At 51.7% G+C, this 17,337-nt stretch overlaps 1 protein-coding gene across 1 annotated transcript; it reads left to right on the top strand.

Annotated features, from left to right (window-relative positions):
- The first annotated feature begins 675 nt into the window (after nt 1-675).
- CDKN1B (cyclin dependent kinase inhibitor 1B) lies at nt 676-4,459 on the top strand. Its single transcript, XM_066319543.1, has 3 exons — nt 676-1,620; nt 2,151-2,281; nt 3,541-4,459. The coding sequence occupies exons 1-2, from the start codon at nt 1,146-1,148 to the stop codon at nt 2,270-2,272; spliced, it is 597 nt and encodes a 198-aa protein (XP_066175640.1). The 5' UTR covers nt 676-1,145; the 3' UTR covers nt 2,273-2,281; nt 3,541-4,459.
- Nucleotides 4,460-17,337: the final 12,878 nt, after the last annotated feature.

Genomic DNA, 17,337 nt, shown 5'->3' on the forward strand with positions numbered 1-17,337 from the left:
TTTTGAACACACAAACAGGGCAAACCCCAATGCTATTTCCCCCCCACCACACACCCCTTTCCCCGGGTTGCTGACATCTGAAATCCCAGCAGAGGTTATTTCAGAGACATTTCTTAACCTCGCCCTTTCTCTGCCGAGAGGGCAGGAGCTGATGGTCTCGGCACTGGGAGCCGGCAGCCCATCTCCGCAGGCAGTGCGGTCAGGGTGCCGCGGGTCAGGGTGCCGGTGCCCGCGGCATGCCCGGGGGTGGTCAGCCTGCCCACCAGCCCTGAGCTTGCCAGCGACCTCGAGATTGCCAGCAACCCCGGACCTCGGCGGGGACGTGTGGCCGGAGCCCAGCCCGGGCAAACCAGAGCCTGGGGGACACTGCTGTCACAGCCCTGACCCAAAACCAGCCGTCACCATTCCTCGGGCCGCTCGGGCGAGCGGCGGGATGGGGTGGGTGTTTTTGTGAGGCGGCACAAACCCCGCCGGGCTTCGCGGGCTTTACACAGGGGCGGAGAGAGCGGGCTCAGCGGTGCCGTGCCACCACCGCCCTCGCTGTCCCCTTCGCCCCCGGGCTGGGCTGGCCGCGGCCCGGCCCGGCTCGCCCCGTCCCACCTTTAGAGGCGGCGGCGGCGGCGGGGCAGGGCCGGGCGGACGGGGCGGCGCCCGCCGCCATAACCAATGGCTCGGCCGGGCTTGTTTAAATAGACTCGTCCTGTCAATCATTTTCTTCTTCGTCAGCCTCCCCTCAATCGCCATATTGGGAACTGAGAAAAGGGCTCGTCTCTTGTTTTTTTCCGTCTCGCTTTTACTACGCGGCGGCGGTGCGAACGGCAGGGGCATCGTCGGCACCCATCGCCATCGGCGGCGGACCGGCACCGCGGGGGCAGCGCCGCGCTCCGCTCCTCACCCGCCCGGGGCTCCCCGGCGGCGGCAGCGGCGGCTCTCGGGGCTCATCCCCGGGCCGGCGCTTATGCAAGGGCGCCTCCTCGCCCCTTCTCCGCGGGCCGAGGGCGAGCGGGGCCGAGGCGGGGCCGCAGCGCGGGGCTGCGCGGAGCGGAGGCGCGGAGCCGAGCCGCCGGGCGCCGGGAAATAAAGGGCGGCGGAGAGAGAGCAGCGAGCACAACAAACCGCCGCCCGGAGCCACAGCGTGCGGGGAGATGTCAAACGTGCGCATTTCTAATGGGAGCCCTACCCTGGAGCGCATGGAGGCCAGGCAGTCGGAGTACCCGAAGCCGTCAGCGTGCAGGAACCTCTTCGGGCCGGTGAACCACGAAGAGCTCAACAGGGACTTGAATAAACACCTGCAGGAGATGGAGGAGGCGTACCGGAGGAAGTGGAATTTCGATTTCCAGAATCACAGGCCGCTGGAAGGCAGGTACGAGTGGCAAGCCGTGGAGAAGGGGAGCTCGCCCGACTTTTACTTCAGACCCCCCCGGCTACGGAAAGCCGTCTGCAAGTCCGCCGGCCGCCAGAGCTTGGATGTAAACGGGAATTGCCAAACCGTGGTTTTTGTCGGTTCTCAGGGAATCTCAGAGGACACTCACTGTGTAGCTCAAAAGACTGATGTTTCAGAAAATCAGACGGACTTAGCAGAGCAGTGCACTGCCCAGAGGAAAAGACCCGCGGCCGATGGTAAAGTAACCCCACGGCTCTGCCCCGCGTTCCACTCGTGTCAGCGCCGGGGCTCCGGCCCCTCCGCCCCTGCCACGCGTGGCACCGGCTCGGCGTGTCCCCCCCGCCCCTTTCCCCTTAAAAAAGCCCGGGTAGTGTTTGCAGTCCCGGGGGGCCCGCCTAGAGTGGGAGCCGGTAGATGATTTGCGAGGAAGAGCCCTTAGACGCGGGTCAGATCCCCCGACCCCTCGCCGCCCCGCTGCGGGCGCCCGGGCTCCTGCCCAGGTGGGAGGAGGTTCTCAGCGCTCAGCGAAAGACGAATGTGGATTTTAGCCGAAAAGAGGGAACTTGGATCTCCTATCTAGGGGAGAAACCCGTCTCCCCACCCCCTGCTCGCTTCACGCAGCTGATACCTGACATGGGGATCCGGGAATGTTCCCCCTCGGCTCCATCTATCCCCCCTGGATGCCGAGCAAACATCTGGAAGGAAAATATTTTAATATCTTCTTTCCCCCCCTCGCCCCCCCTCGTTTTTAATTTTCCCCTCCTAGATTCCTCTCCTCAAAATAAAAGAGCCAACACAACAGAAGAAGAGGTTTCAGAAGACTCCCCCAGTGCCAGTTCAGTGGAGCAAACACCCAAGAAATCAAGCCCGGGAAGACATCAAACGTAAAGCATTTAGGTCAGTTCCCTTTAGGGCCTGGCATTAGGATGCAAGTAAGGGAAAGAAGGGGTGACCGAGTGTCTATCCCGCGTCTCTAAGGGGGTGGGGAGGGGGCTTCGAGCCCCTGCGGGCTCGCCGAGAGTGTTTTCTCCGCGGCAGGGTGGCTTTCCCCGAGCGCTCGGGAATGGGTGTGTGTTGGAGGGTGGGGAGTGGGAGGCGCAGGGCTTGAAAAGAACAAAACAAGGAGCGAAGCCCAGCCTGGGCTCGGCAGCGTCAGGGGGCTGGGGCAGGGGCTGCCGTGGGACTGACGCTGCCTTCCTGCGGGATGGGCACCGGGGGCACGGAGAGCCTTTTCCCAAGGTCCGTGCGGATGCAGGGACGGAGCTGGAAACGCGGCTGGTGCATCCTGTCAGATGCCAGGGGATTTCGGGGGGCTTCTCCTGTCCCCCGCCCGCGGGGGCTTTTTCACCCCCAGTGTCAGCCTTACCGTCGCATGTCGCGGCCACCTCCCACTGTGGGAGAAATAAGTCAAGAAGTTGGGTTTAAGAGGAATCCGAGCAGTGCAAGGTGGTTTTTTTTGTTTGCTTGTTTGTTTTTTGTTTGGGTTTTTTTGTTGTTTTTTTTTTGGGGGGGGGGGTTGGTTTTTTTTTTTTTGTGTTGTTTTGGTTTGGTTTTATAGGCTGGCAGAGGGAAGGGAGCGGGTTAATGAGAGGCTGGGCTGTGCAGTTGTTTTTTTTTTTTTTTTTTTGGTTGCGTTTTTTTGCCTTTTTTTTTTTTCTCCCCTACCCCCTTTTTGTTGTTTTGTTTTAAGGCGAGGGCTAGGGCGGGGAGAGTTGGTAAAAATTGCGCCGGTGGTTTGGGACTCGAGGTTAGGAGCGAGGTTTATTAAAAAAAAAAAAAAACAAAAAAAAAAAAAAAAACCCACCAACGATTTGCGATTGTGCAGAGAGAGAGAGATTAAGCTGTAAAGCAGAAGTTGCAACAAATTAGTCCCGCTGGGGTGAGCCGTGGCCGAGCGCGGCCATGCGAATGCCGCTACTCCCGCCCGCTTTTGGGGGCTCGGGGGTCCCCCGCGCTCCCCGCCCAGGGCTGCGGGGCCGGGGCCGCTGGAGCGGTGCGGGGGCCCCGCCCGCCCCGGGGATGCGCTGTCGGTTTGAACCGGTTGCGCCGCGGATCGCGTTTCTTGTCGATGTTTTCTAATCGCTTCCCCCCCACCTCTTTTTTTTTTTTTTTTCTTTTTTTTTCTTTTTTTTTTCCCCCCACTATTCCCGTTGCAGAGCGGAGGGATGTGCACGTCCTCGTTCGTCGGGTGTGGCGGGCAGCGATGAAGCGAGGAAGATGTAAAGAAGTTGTAGTGGGAAAGGAAAAAAAAAAAATACATATCGCCGATCTCCGGGGGATGGAGGTCCTGTACAAGCACTGAAAAAAAAAAAAAAACGAGATAAAAAAAGAACAGCAACAAAACAACAGCAACAAAAAGCAAACAATAACACTAAATTTTAGGCACTCTTAAAAGACCTGCCTCTAAAAGCATTGGATGTAGCATTGTGCAATTAGGTGTTTCCTTATTTGCTTCATTGTACTACCTGTGTATATAGTTTTTACCTTATGTAGCACATAAAACTTGTTGGGTGGGGGGGAGGGACTGGAAGAAGGTGACCGATTGGAACTTGCTTTCACAATCTAGCAAGCAATGAAATCTATGAAGAGAAGCAGTGTAGGTTTTTTATTACTTAAAGATGTATTGTCCCTTTAAGTGGGCCCACAGTGTTTTTATAATTTTTTTAAAAAAAATTTTTTTTAGATTTTTTTTAATGTATTATCGTGGTAACTGTTCAGAGCAAATCATTGTGAAATTTCTTCCTATGGCATTAAGCTGAAGAGGTGGGAGCTGTGATAATTCCGTTATGTAGTAGCAAAAGTTCCCCACCCCCCTACCCCCCCCAAATCCATATACCAAAACTGATAGCCTGTAAAAAGTTGTGTAAAATCATCCCACCTGATTACATTGCTTGATTTTTTTTTAAACCTAATCTGGAACGCTTTTGCTCTGAATCTGGAATATTGTTTTCTGATCTGACCCACTTCCCAAAGTATTTGTGTGTGAGAGGAAAAGGGATACTACATCTTTAAACAGTATTTCTACGTTGCCTGTGTACCTGTATGTAAAAATAAAAAAAAAATTTTTGAAGTGTACCTGTGTACATAACTCTGTAAAGACACTGAGAAATTATACTAACTTATTTATGTTAAAAGATTTTTTTTTTAATTTAGAAGACAATATTTTTCCCCATAAAGCCAAAGTGGCATGTTTTTGTGCATTTGTAAATGCTCTATTTGGTAGACTTTTTAGAGGGTTTTTTCTTTTTTTTTTCTTTTTTTTTTTTCTTTTTTTTTTTTCTATTTTTTTTTACTTTCTTTTTTTTTTTTTTTTTTTTCTCATAATTAATATGGCTGTGCTTAAAAGATTGCAGACTGAGCCAATTTAATTTTTTTTGGTAATATGTGGGGAAAAAAAAATCCAGATTGATATTGTTTCACATCAAGCAATCAATAAAGAAAACTGCCATATATAAGAAATATGGTCTTCATTAGTGTGTGTTTCAACCTCCCTCAGCCAGGCACAGGAGGAAATAAGACTGCAAGGAATAGCAGTTTTCCTTTGAGTATCCATCTCTTCTCGTGTCTCTGGCGCAGGTGAAAGTAAAGGAAGGATGCGGCCCCCTTAGTGCCGCGCTGCCATTTCCTCATTGGAACGGGCATTGGAACGAGCTGCCCCGGGCAGTGGCGGAGTGACCATCCCGGGAGGGATTGCAAAGGCGTGTGGATGTGGCACTTGGGGACAGCGTTTAGTGCTGGGTTAACAGTTGGATTCAAAAGAGGGCTTTTCCAACATCAGTGCTCCTGAGTCTCCTCTCTGATAATTGGGAATGATGTGCCGTGCCTTGGTGCGAAAGAGTGGAATTTCCTGTGTCATTATGTTTTCGGGGTTTGGGGTGGGGTTGTTTGTTTTTGAGAGAGAAGAGTATTTCGAGGCATTTCTTGCGCTTAGTCCTCCAATTCCTAAGGCTTCGAACTCGAGCCCAAAAGAGCACCTCCCGGGCCGCCACCGGAGAGCCAGCGCATCGCTAGGATTCCCGGGATTGTCCCTCCGTCCCTCGCTGCCGGTGACCGGAGCCCCGGGGCATCTTCCCCGGGCGGCCGCTCGTGGCTATCAAAGATGGCGCCTCGTACGCCCCGGGCCCGGCAGATGCTGGCCCAGGCACGGCCGCGCAGGGCCGGGCTCCGCCGGGCACAGGAGCGATGGCACGGCGGGCTGCAGCCGGGGATGCCCGTGGTGCGGGGGATGGCGGGGGCTGCCCGGCCCTGCCCGCCACGCCCGCCAAGGTGCGAGCGGCTCCCTCCGCCCGGAGACGCGGGGGAGCGGTGTTCTCAGCCTCAGGGCTTGCGAGGAATAAATAAACACGTAAAAGAACACAGAACGGGGGCGGAGGGGGAGCACAGCTCCCCGCGAGGCTCGCCGGGGTTCTCCCCCCCGCCCCGGCGCAACGCGATCCCGTTGTTTATCCCGGCCGCGCCTGGGCTCGCCCTGGCTCCGAAACCTCCCCGAGAACGCCGGGCTGTGCCGGGGAGAGAGAGGGGCCGAGCCCGCGGCCGCCAGCCCCACTGCGGTGTCGGCCCCGACTCGGGCAGGGCGCAGCGGCGGGGCCGGAGCGGGCGCTGGCGCTGCCCTTGCCCGCTGCGAGGGGCGGCTGGACACGCCGCCGTCCGGCCCGGGCGCGCTCCGTGCCCGCCCTCCTGCCCCCCGCACGGGGACTGCAGCCGCCGCGGCGGGGCTGCGCACCCCAGCCCGCTAACGTGGAAGCCACTCGCGAAGATTTAGAAAGGGAAAAAAAAAAAAAAAAAAGTAACGTGATTTTTATTTTTTTTTAAATTTATTTTTTTTCCCCTTGCCCTAGCACGAACAAAGTGATCTCGGTGGAAAATAAATAGCGGCGCCTCCCCGAGCCGGCCTATCCCCGCGGCCGGCGCAAGCCAAACCCCGCCGGGCGGGGGCCGGGGGCAGGGCGGGGGGGTCGGCGCTGCAGCCCCGGGCCGGGGAGGAAGGCGGCGGGCGGGGCCCGTCCCGCTTCTCCGTCACGTAGGGTTGGGATGTGCCCTCCGACCAACACCCCCGCTATTATTTTAAATTTTTGTTTTGGTCTCTTTTTTTGCCGCGACCGATCGATGCCGCTTCTCTGCCCGCGCGGCAGCCGAGGGCCGCCCCGGCCGCCGCTTCCACCGGGGGCCGCGCCCGCCGCTATCGCAACAGCGCCGGGGGAGCGCCGCGCCCGCCCGCGCCTCCTCCTCCTCCTCCTCCCCCGGTGACCCCCGGGGGATGCGCGGGGCCGGAGCCAGAGCGGGGAGCATCCCCCGCCGCCCCGCCCGGAGCGAGGGGGGCAGGGCGGCCACGGCTCGGACCCGCCCCGCGCCCGCTCCCTCGGGGCTGCTGGTGGCGCTTGCACGGCCGCAGCCCCGCGGGGAGCTGGAGACGGGGCCGGGCCCGCGCGGCCAGGGGGGAACGAATCTTTTTTTTATTTTATTCTTTTTTCCCCCTGTCCCTTTCTCCTCTCCGCCGCTACGTTTCCTCCTCGGGCGGCTGGAGGCAACCTTGCCTCGCCGCTTCGGTGCGCCTGGCAGCGCTCGGCGGGCCGGGCGGGGCCGGGCAGCGGCCGCGGCGGGGGAGGGGCAGGGCGGAGCGCGGCCCGGGCCCGCCCCGTCTGATGCAACCGCGCGGCCGCCCCGCGGGGTGCGCACGCAGCCCCCGCCCTCCGCCGGGCCTTTTCCCCTTCCTCCCGCCCGCCCTCCCTCGCTCCGCGGCCTCACGTACGCGAGGACGCGCGCCCCCCCCGCGTGTGCACACGCACGTACCTGCGCGCACACGGCAGCGCGTCCCCGCCGAGCCGGGGCTGCGGGGCTCTCCCGCCTGGAGCAGCCGTCCGACGGGCGCCCTGCCATCCCCTGAGTCCGGTTCCCGTCCCTGCCAGCCCCCGCGCCCGGCTGCCTGTCCCTGCCGTCCTCCGCGCCCCGGTCCTCGTCCCTGCCATTCCCCAGCGCCCGTGTGCCCGTCCCTGCCATCCCCAGCGCCCGGTCTGCTCGCGGCTTCCCCTGTCAGGGTTTCCATGCAGGGAGCATGGCAGAAGGGTTGGCATTCCCTTCCACAGGACGTGTTCCCGTGCCAGAGAAGGGAGATTTGACCCCTTCCTTAGCACAGGAGGATTTTGGACGTGGATCTGACCGTTTCTCACTGGAGACGTTTGGCGGGAAGAGAAAGTACTAACAAAGTGTTCTTAGAGTCAATATTAACACCCGCTGCTTTTCAGCTGCGGAGCCAACCTCCTCTTCCTCAGATGGGGAAATTAGCTGGAAAACGATGTTTTCCAACATTCGTACCCATCTGTACTTCTCAGCAGCTTCAGCTGAAAAAAAACTGAAACCGAATTTCATTTTCAAAAGAAAACATTCCACTTCAGGAAGTGTCAGCATGTTTTGTTTCAATATCCTACAGCATTTTGTCTTTATTTATTTATTTTTAATTGAAAAGTAATTTACTATCTTCATTTATTATTTTTTTAAATACTCACCAAAACAAAACGGACACAGTACAGTGGTTTTAATAAAATGCGTGATCTGCATTAAAATAAGATTATATTGCATGGATTGTTTTGCACTTTCACCAAATTAGATGTCTTCTGCTTCCATTCTGCTGGAAAAACCTTCAAGACTTCCTGTACTTTTTTAATACTGATTTTTTCCCCCCCCACCTCTGATGTTGCATTTACTTATGGAGCTGAAAAAAGGCGGTTTTTTCCTGCTGGGCGGGTTGTATCTGCACTTGTGGTTTGCTGTGCTTCATCCAGGCTCAGCCACCTCCTCCATCCAGGCAGCTTGTGTGCCTTTCCTCTCCCTGCCTGTTTTCTGTCTTGCCCACATCAGTCATTGCAAGACTCAAAATTAGGCCAAAAAATAGAGGGGAATGTGTTTTTCTTCTCTATTTTTTTTCTTTCTAATAAAAATAATTCCTGATTCACTTCATTTAAAAAGCAAGCAAATGCATATTTTCCTATAATATAAATTTAATAATGATAAGAAAAATATAAAAAAACCCCATTAGTATGTAATGATAATATGCCAAGTGCTACAGACCAGCATCAGACTCCCTGCTTCTCCCTGGAGCAAACAAAGCTACCACTGCTTTGTAACCCCTCTGGAATTCCCCCCCATTTCCCAACTGTGCCTGGCTGTGTGTGCCTTCCCCATTGTAATAAACCTGCTGATCCACAGGTTCTCCACAAGCCATGGGCAGTTTGTTTGCTGTTCCGGGGTTGTAGGACCCTGGGGGAATGTGCTCTCAGGTCTCTGAGGACAGTTCCCTGGCTCTGGCTTTTGGAAAAGGGGAGAGTTTCTGTTGCAGCTATCACACTGTGGGATGTCACTGCAGTGGAGGACATCAGTCTGTGTCCAGCTGGACCAGGCTGACCTGGATGGGTGCTTGTGGGCAGGCTGTGCTGTGCTGTGTTTTTCTACTCTGTTCTGTGCTGTGCTGTTCTGTGCTGTGTTTTTCTGTGCTGTGCTGTTCTGTGCTGTGCTGGCAGGGGCTGCCCCGCTCCTCCCGGCAGCTTTGGCACCTGCCAGCCGGCTCTGGGTGGAAGCAGGGAGCAGCACACCTTGTGGTTCAGCGTTCCCCATCCGCAAAGACGGGCTGTGCCAGCTCGAGCTTTTATACCTGGCCGTCCTACTGTGCCTGCAGCTGTTTGGAGGAGACGGCAGGCAGGAACATTAGTTTCATTCCAGTTATATCCTTGGCCTCACATCTGAGTCTTCAAGCAAGGATTCCAGTCGTGGGCAGACACCCCATTTTGTGTGCTCCAGACGCTACTTGCTCAAAGACCCAGCAGTCCTTTACATGGAGGCCAAAAATCCAACTGTTGCCTGATAAAGCCTTTCTGTCACGACTGGCTCTACCCAGGGTGAAGAGGGGCACCTACAAGTGCAGAAAAGGCTCCTTTCCCCTGCTACCTGTGCAGGCTGGAAGAGCTCTAAAAGCAGATGGCTGTGTCCTAGTAAGCACAATTACAACTGTGGTCCTCACTTGCTTTGGGGAGAGAAGCTGGAGGTCTGCGACTGACCATATTGTAAATTTTTCCTGCCGGGTGTGAAGCCTGGAGTTGATACTGTGAGCTTGGTAACCTGGGACACCACACCAACTTTTTTTTTTTTTTTTTTTTTTTTTTTTTTTTTTTTTTTTTTTTTTTTTTTTTTTTTTTTTTTTTTTCCTGGAACAAAGTGCTTGTTCCCATCTGAGCTGCTGGCTCCTGGATGTATATATTTTATACTAGTTTGAGACTGGGCATTCCAAGTGAGGACACTTGCATGCACAGATGAATAGAGATATTTATTTATTTTTATTAGTGGAAGAGAGACCTCTACTGGCTCAGCTCACAGAGCCACTTGACTGACCACAGCTGAGCTCTCTCTCACCTTCTCTTCACCTACCTGGGAAATCTTCTTCTGCATCACAGCCATTTGCCAAGGACAGCTAAAAAGCAACATTTCATGTCTTCTCATTAAAAGATCCAGCATGTGGGGAGTACCTCAGCTGCAGTTGCTAGCACAGGAATTTGTGACAGCCCTTGGTAGAGATACTTAAGTAGTTAAGTATCAAGTAGCTTACTTCCTTTAGGAGGTGATGGATCTTGGGCACTGATGCAGAGCAAAGAATTACAGTGTTACTGGTGCTGGAGGACAAGTCAGCAGGGTGTTTTCATCCACCCTATTGATTTCAGCTGCCTTTTATTCTCTTTGTGTTCTTCCTTTGAGCTGGCTCTGTAGCACTGCAATGAGGATGGCTTCAGAAACCATTTCTTGTGGATCAGGGCTCTTTAGCATCTTGCTGTCAGCTGGATAGGTGTTAACTCCTACCTGGGCCTTACCTGGGGTTGACGATCAGTTGGGTGCTTCTCTTCCTGGGTTGGGGAAGAGTTAATGTATAGTGTGCCTTTCTAGCAAACCTGTCTTTGCCTGAACACCAGTAATGCAAAACAGGGCCTGGTGTTTGCAAACAGGTGGAGCTGGGTGAGCCAGTCGTGTAAGGCCTGTCAGTGCTGAGCTGCCAGTCTGGCTGAAAGAAACAGAGGCAGTAGTTTGACAAAGCTGATCAAGGCGCTGGACCTTCTCTCTTATGAGGAAAGGCTGAGGGAGCTGGGGCTGTCCAGCCTCGAGAGGAGCCCCAGCTGAGAGGGGCCCTCAGCCCTGGGTGTCCCTGTGAGCAGGGAGGGCTCCGAGCAGGGCCCAGGCTCTGCTCCGGGGGCCCAGCAATGGCACCAGAGGAACGGGCAGGGACTGAGCCCAGGAGGTTCCACCTGGACATGGGGCAGAACTTCTGTCCTGGGCACTGACCGAGCCCTGAACAGATTGTCCAGAGAGGCTGGGGAGTCTCCTCACTGGGGATGTTCCAGAACCAGCTGGACACAATCCTGTGCCCTGTGCTCTGGGATGGCCCTGCTGGAGCAGGGAGGTGGGACCTGCTGCCCCATTGTGGTCTCTTCCAATTTTACCCATCCTGGGATTCTATAATTCTGAGTACTGCTGACATGCTGGTTTAGGCATCCCCTTCATCCCCTTCCTTCCTCATCCAGCCCACTCATTCCTGCCCCGTCACTGCTTGTGAAGTTAGTTCAGGAACTGCAGTAGGGAATGGATCTTGCAGAGATTTCCCACCTTCCTTTCTTCGTTGTTGGTTTGTGTGTAGATATTTTTTCCTCCCCTGCTGGATCCGTTTCTGCTCCATTGCTCTTCACACAGCTGGCACCAAGAGCCTGGTCAGCACAGTGGGTGGGATGGGAGGGAGCAAGCTGGCTGCACTACCATGAAATCACAGCCTGGGAGCTGGTGTGTCTTGCTTGTTCCTTGTAGTAAAGCAAAAATTAAAGCCTTGTGCAGGACAAATGCTGCCCATCTCATGGTTATGAGCTTGATGGGCTTGATGGAAGGTACTGGGCAATTGGGCTCTGCCTTCCAGCTTTCTTATCACATCTCTGGCCAACAAAGTCTGCCCCACAAAGGACCTGAGAGCTGCTTAGGTGGGGAAATAGAGGTTACTGTTGATGGCCTGAAGTTTCTGTGTTGCTTGCCAGGGGATCTCAATCACAGAGCTGTTCCAGAGAGATCTGCTGAGTCATGGTTGTTAATTTTTTGTGGGAAAGTGGCCTGGTGGACTGGATACAAAGATAGAGGAATATCCAGTGGTTTCTGGAGCTGCAGGCTGGTACAGTGGATACTGTCACTGTGCCTTTCCCAACAGATCTCTGTGGAAAAAGCACTTTGTTTCAAAAGAAAAAGTTGCTCTGCAGCCACTTTTTATACCTTTTCCTTTCACCTCTCTCACCTGTACCCCTTTCCCCCTTTTCCAGTCATTGAGTGGTGACAGCGCCCTCTAATTTGTAGACATTCATTACCTCTCCTTACCAAGTTTCTCTTCTCTCTGGAAAGCGTTCTGGGTGCTGCATTCTTGGCTTGCCTGGGTGTCCTTGTGAGCTGCTTCATCCTCAAAACAACAACAACAACAAAGAAAAGTTCCTGGACGTCCTGTGTGGGTTTTGCAAGAAGCCCGGAATGAAGGGCTTGTTGTGAGTACCTGCTTTGAGTAAGAGTCCTTTGAGTAAGAGTTTTGTCCTTACTCTTCAGTTTGTCTCTTCACTGGCTGAAGAGTTCAGTGCACTGATTTGATCTTTCTCTGGATACTGTATGCATTTTAAAAAAGATTTAAATTTTGTTTGGTGAAACAGTGTTTCGTAACTGTGGAGAAATTATGGAGGCTAAAACTGATATACAAATTAGTGTTTTGTCTGATGAGACGGGAAACTGTGATTCAGAAATCCCGCATCCATTATTAGACCATTCCTGGTACAAATCTCAGTGCTGAGGATGCTGTTGTGCTCCTTTGGAAAAGCTGTAAACCAAAAAAGTGTGCATTCCTCTTGGCCCCCTGATGATCAGTACTTTGAACTGAATCTGTGAATCTCTGTGGTGATGGGACTTTCATTAGGGAATTTACTTCCAGAACATGAGACTTGAGTAAACGTATGGGAAAGTAGCCCCTGTTTTAGGTACTCTGTAAGAAAAGGGTAGGAGAGTACAGGGAGAGAGGTGGGGGGACCATCTGAATTTGAAGTCTTTGATCAAATGCAAAATTTATTGAGGCATCAGTGAACAGAAACAGGGTAGAAAAGCTTTATGGAACCATGACACATAATTTTTTTTTTTTGTTTTTGTTTGTGTTGGGTTTGAGGCCTGATAAGTGTAAAGTTTTCTCATATATGACACATAAAGCAGCATGCAGGATGATGAAGTTCTTTCAGGCTGCCAGAGTCTCCCTCTGTCTGGAGACAGATAATTTACTGTCATGCATGATCTTTCACTAATATCTCACGGTACCCCAGAGTGGCAATCTCAAAAAACCAAAAGAAACTGAGGACACCAGGATTATGCTGAAGAATCTGAACATTTTTTTTTTCTGCCTTTTGCACTAGTCACAAATAATTACAGCATTTCTTCAGTCAAATGAGGGGCAAATAACCATTTTTCACTTTTTCATTAGTACCCCACCAGAAGCTGGATGTCTGTAATTTTACAGGAATACTTAGAACTGACAAGTGGCCATTGGTATTTTTTGTGGGATCTCAGTGGAGGTAGATAACACTGCATCTTTGATCTGCCCTGAAACAGATTAAAAATTACAAAAGGGCCCACCCGAAGACAGGGTAAAGGTAAATTTTCCTTTTTAAAGAAAATTTGCAAGCAACCTGTCCACTCTCTCTCTTCCCTCTTTGCTCTGCAATTACTCTGCAGTCTGGGCCAAAGCCCTTCCAAGGATTTGCAGGAACTGTGGCCAAGGCTGGAGACACCACTGATTCTCCTCTTCCCTACAGTTTGTTGCCCCTTTGAAGAGCAGCTGTTGCCTTTGAAGAGAACTTTTCTGAGCAAATGAGTATCGTCACAGAGGGTGAGTTTTTGGCTGGAGATGGGCAGCAGCAAATTCCCTTCCCAGAGGGGACTCTGCTGGCAGAAGCCTTGCAAGATTGAGGTTCAGCTGCTCCACCAGCCCCGTCTCACTCAAGAGTACACAAGTGGGGATGAAGCAGAGGCACAACAGAGCTGCTGTGTGTAAGCCTCCTCCTGACCTGAAGTCCTCAGGAAGGAGGGAGGTCGCTGTCCTGCCTGGCTCTGACCTCTCGATCTTTTTGCTGCATTTTTGAGCTGACCTGGAGCTCAGGTAAATGCAGAGTTTGAAGCCCAGGCTAACCTGCCTGCAGAGCAGGATGGGGTGCTGTGTTGCATAGGTTTTGTCTGTGTTACAGAAGCCTTACTGGGCAGGGTTGAGTCATTCCAGGGAAGCACAGAATCCTGCAAATGCTCGAATATCTTTGTATTACTCTCTCCCACCTTTTGTTCCTAATGGGGTTTTTTGGGGGGTTTTTTTGCCTTTTTTTTTTTTTTGATATCCAGTTATGTCTTTTCATTCTCTGTGATATGTCCTTGTTTTCTCTACACTTCTCCAATCTGCCTCTGAATCCAAACCAAGCTTCTGGTGATTTGTGCTGATATTCAGAGCTATTCTCTGTTTCTCATGAGCACCTGATATGTGCCCCACCCTGAGTGGCTGCCTCTAGCTGTGAGGGAGGTGGCAGGTTAATGTATTAGAGACTGGAGCCAGAGCCTAACTTTTCATTTTCGGTGCTTAAACCCCAAATGTCTGTCCTCAAAACTGTGTGTCGTCTGTTACCCTATCTGAAGGTGCCTCAAGTTCCTCAGTACCTGCTTTACATGTGATGCTGCTGAGGTGTCAAGGTCAGGAGCACTGAGCATGGCTGGCTTGCTCCCATGAGATCCTCCTGAGGGTATCCCTCTGTTACTCCCAAGAGATGCTGGCACCTGATTCAAACTATGCAAATACTACCAGGAGGGCAAAGAACTGAGAATTCAGTAAGGGAAAATGTCACTCTATGACTTAGTTTGGTGGGATAATGGCTCTGTAACATAAACTGTCAGGCAGGTGTGGGTATGGGTGTATATGGCTGTACATCACACGCTTTGCTGTGCAGGATAGCCCTTTGGGAAGACAAACCTGGAACCTGCTGGGTGACTTTATTGATTTTTGGGTTTGCTTTGTGTGAGGTGATTGCTGAAACAAGACTTGTTCCTGGATGTCAGGCCATTCACAGCACTGTGTTTTTATGCAGCTTTTCACAAGCACTAACAGAGAAACAAACCAGTCTTCATGGCCACTCAAATTTGTCTTGACTAAGCACACCATTGCTGAATAAAGTACACACCTATTGTTTTTAGACAGCTGTAATCCCTCTCCAGACTTTAAGGTGATTTAATCTCTTTACATGACTGTGCAATTCCTGCTATTTTTAGGCACATACATTATGAAAAAGAAAAGTCCATTGAATCTGAAAACATATTAGCAAGCATTCCTGGTTTCCCAAATCTGAACCAGGTACCACAGGGAATAAACTGAAAGTCATTAACATGTGATTGCTGTTTGATGGCCAAAATGAAGCAGTTTTCAGACCCACTCCCTACCTCCTTTTGCAGGTACTGTAAAGTGAGGTGCTACTCTTGAAGATCATGTCAGCAAAGTTTAAAAACTCATTGCAGAGTATTCTTTGCTGCCCACAATCTGTGTGTGGTGGCCTGCTGGCCATGCGGGTGAGCTGGTGGGGATGAGGGGAAGGCCTGAAGTCCTCTCATGTCAGTGATGGATGTCTATCAGTGCCCTTCCCAATGATGCCTGAAGGTGCTGAACTCCCCTGTCTGCCATCCGTGGTGTTGCAGCCCAGAGGACTGTCACTGCCTGCTGTCCTCCTCCTCCTCCTCTTCCCAAACTCCTGAGTCACTCAGGACAAGTGGCAATGGAGACTGTCAGGCTGTGTGATGAAGCTGGTGTTTGTGGCTTCCAGATGCTGGAGCTGAGGCCCTAAGTCTCCTCTTTGGCACAGCAAGGAGCTGCTGTATTGCTCACTATGGGACTTGTGCAAAGCTGTTTCTGTCCCTAGTTCTACAGGGGAGATGGCATCACTAAAATCAAAGTGGTTTTTCTGAAGGAGGTGAGGATTTAATTTCTTTTTGGATATTCCTAGCAGTGTCATCCAGCCGGCACTGGGACATGTGGTACAAGCTGAGGAGGATGTTGTTCAGGCCTCGCCAGACTCTTCCAGCCTTAGCTTGGGTGGAAGAGTGACGCTCAGACTCTGCTGACAAGTGTCCTCTCTGAGAAAGAATGAGGAATGACAATGGTGAGAGACAAAGTGAAGAAAAAACCCTTAAGCTGTGGCATTTCATGGGGTGCACAGCTAGCAGGAGATTGTTGACTGTTTGTTGAAAAGCCTCGCTGGCTATGTTTGCTTTGGATACCACAAGTCACTGGGTCCTGGCGGGGACTGTGAGTCATGTTCCTCCTTGCAGTGGAAAACATGGATTCATCGCCCTGGTGCTGCGCTCCTGGCAGGGCTGATGGCCCTTGGGACATGGGAAGGTGGCACAAGGCAGGAGGTGTAGAGGCCTTCCCCTCCAAAGGGGGCAGGAAAGTGTTTCTGAAATGCTTTTTTCCCTTCAGGCATCCATCCTTAGTTCTGGGGAGAGCTTTGCTGTGGCCTCGAAAAAGGGACATGCTGGAGTTCTGGTGTGCTTGTGTTGCTGTGGATACAGGGCTCTATTTTTGTGCCTCTTGCATAAGTTTTACCCTCATCTTGCAGTGCCTTAAATGCATTTTTCGGGTTTGGGGTTCTGGGTAGCTAAAAGCATTGAAGTTGCATCTCTGTGGGAGTTTTGAGAAGGCTGGTCATGGCCACATTCCCTCTGCTGCCTCTTCTTTTGGCAGAACAACCAAGTGGTGGTTTCATCCAGTTTATCTTGACTCAAGAGATGCTGGAGCTCTCTTTCTTTGGCTCACATGGAGAAGCCCTCAGTAGAAGAGAAGAATGATGTCAGCAGCCATTGGAGGGCCAGCACGAGGTCAATGTGGTCCTACACTGCCAAAATACCAGTGCTAATTCTGGCCCTGGGTGCACAGAGCACACAAATCACCCATGACTCTTGGTTTTCCTTGTACCAGTCCAGATTCAATCCTTGATTTTATTCCTGCTAGAAGGGAAGCACAGACCTGCCATGGCTCCAGGCTGTCACTGACCTTCCCTAGCAGGGGAAAAGGACCTCTGTGTCAGGTGTGGTAAGCTGTAAGCTCCTTCCTTTACATCAGGGATAAGAAATTCTTTCCCTGCTGACGGACCAATAAATTCTTTGCTCTGCCACACATTAACACGTGCCTTGGTATTACCCAGTAAGTGGCGGAATAACAATAATGTGGCTACAAGCCACCTGAAATGAGGTTGTGGCTGTAGCTGTGCCCATGGGCCACCTGCTCCTGCCTCCTGTGGGAGAGCGTGGGGCTGGTAAAGAGGCTGTGTGTGGTAAGAGAATAGGTATTTAAGGCAATGGGGTTTAAATGAGAACTTAATTACTTGCTTTTGGCCTTGTATCTGAGGAAGAATAACATGAAAACCTGAAATTAAGCACTTGTTGCATTCCAATACAGGGAAGAATGCCTCCAGTATTTGAAAATAATTCGAAGATAAATAGAATTAATACTTAACATATGAAAGAGACAGCTAATGTTTTGACAGACAAGCCTCCTCCTCAGAGCCAAGAACATGCATTACCTAAAGGAGGAAAATCCTCATTTGTACTACAGGTTGCCAGGAATCATAATTAAAGAACAAAATTAGTTGAGGAGAAGATGGAATGAAGAGTAAAAAGATTGTTGTGTCTTAGATAACTGTGCAGTTGTTGCTGAAGGAGCACACAAACATTTCTGTGTGTTTTGTTTGTTGTTTTTTTCCCTTGATCTGTCTCTATGTCCATCAGAACATTCACTGCAGGTTTCCTTGTATTAAAAATAAAAATAGAAATGTCCTGCTGAACAAGTTGTTCTGCCATGGGTGGAGATAAGCCTGCTTGCCCACTGTTGT

Source organism: Sylvia atricapilla, chromosome 5, assembly GCF_009819655.1.
Source record: "Sylvia atricapilla isolate bSylAtr1 chromosome 5, bSylAtr1.pri, whole genome shotgun sequence".
NCBI classification, from domain to species: Eukaryota; Metazoa; Chordata; class Aves; order Passeriformes; family Sylviidae; genus Sylvia; species Sylvia atricapilla.

Excerpts from the sequence above, each read along its gene's own strand:
- CDKN1B (XM_066319543.1), top strand. The coding sequence starts at position 1,146 with ATGTCAAACGTGCGCATTTCTAATGGGAGCCCTACCCTGGAGCGCATG. Across the intron at positions 1,621-2,150 it reads GAAAAGACCCGCGGCCGATG|ATTCCTCTCCTCAAAATAAA; the intron begins GTAAAGTAACCC and ends TTCCCCTCCTAG.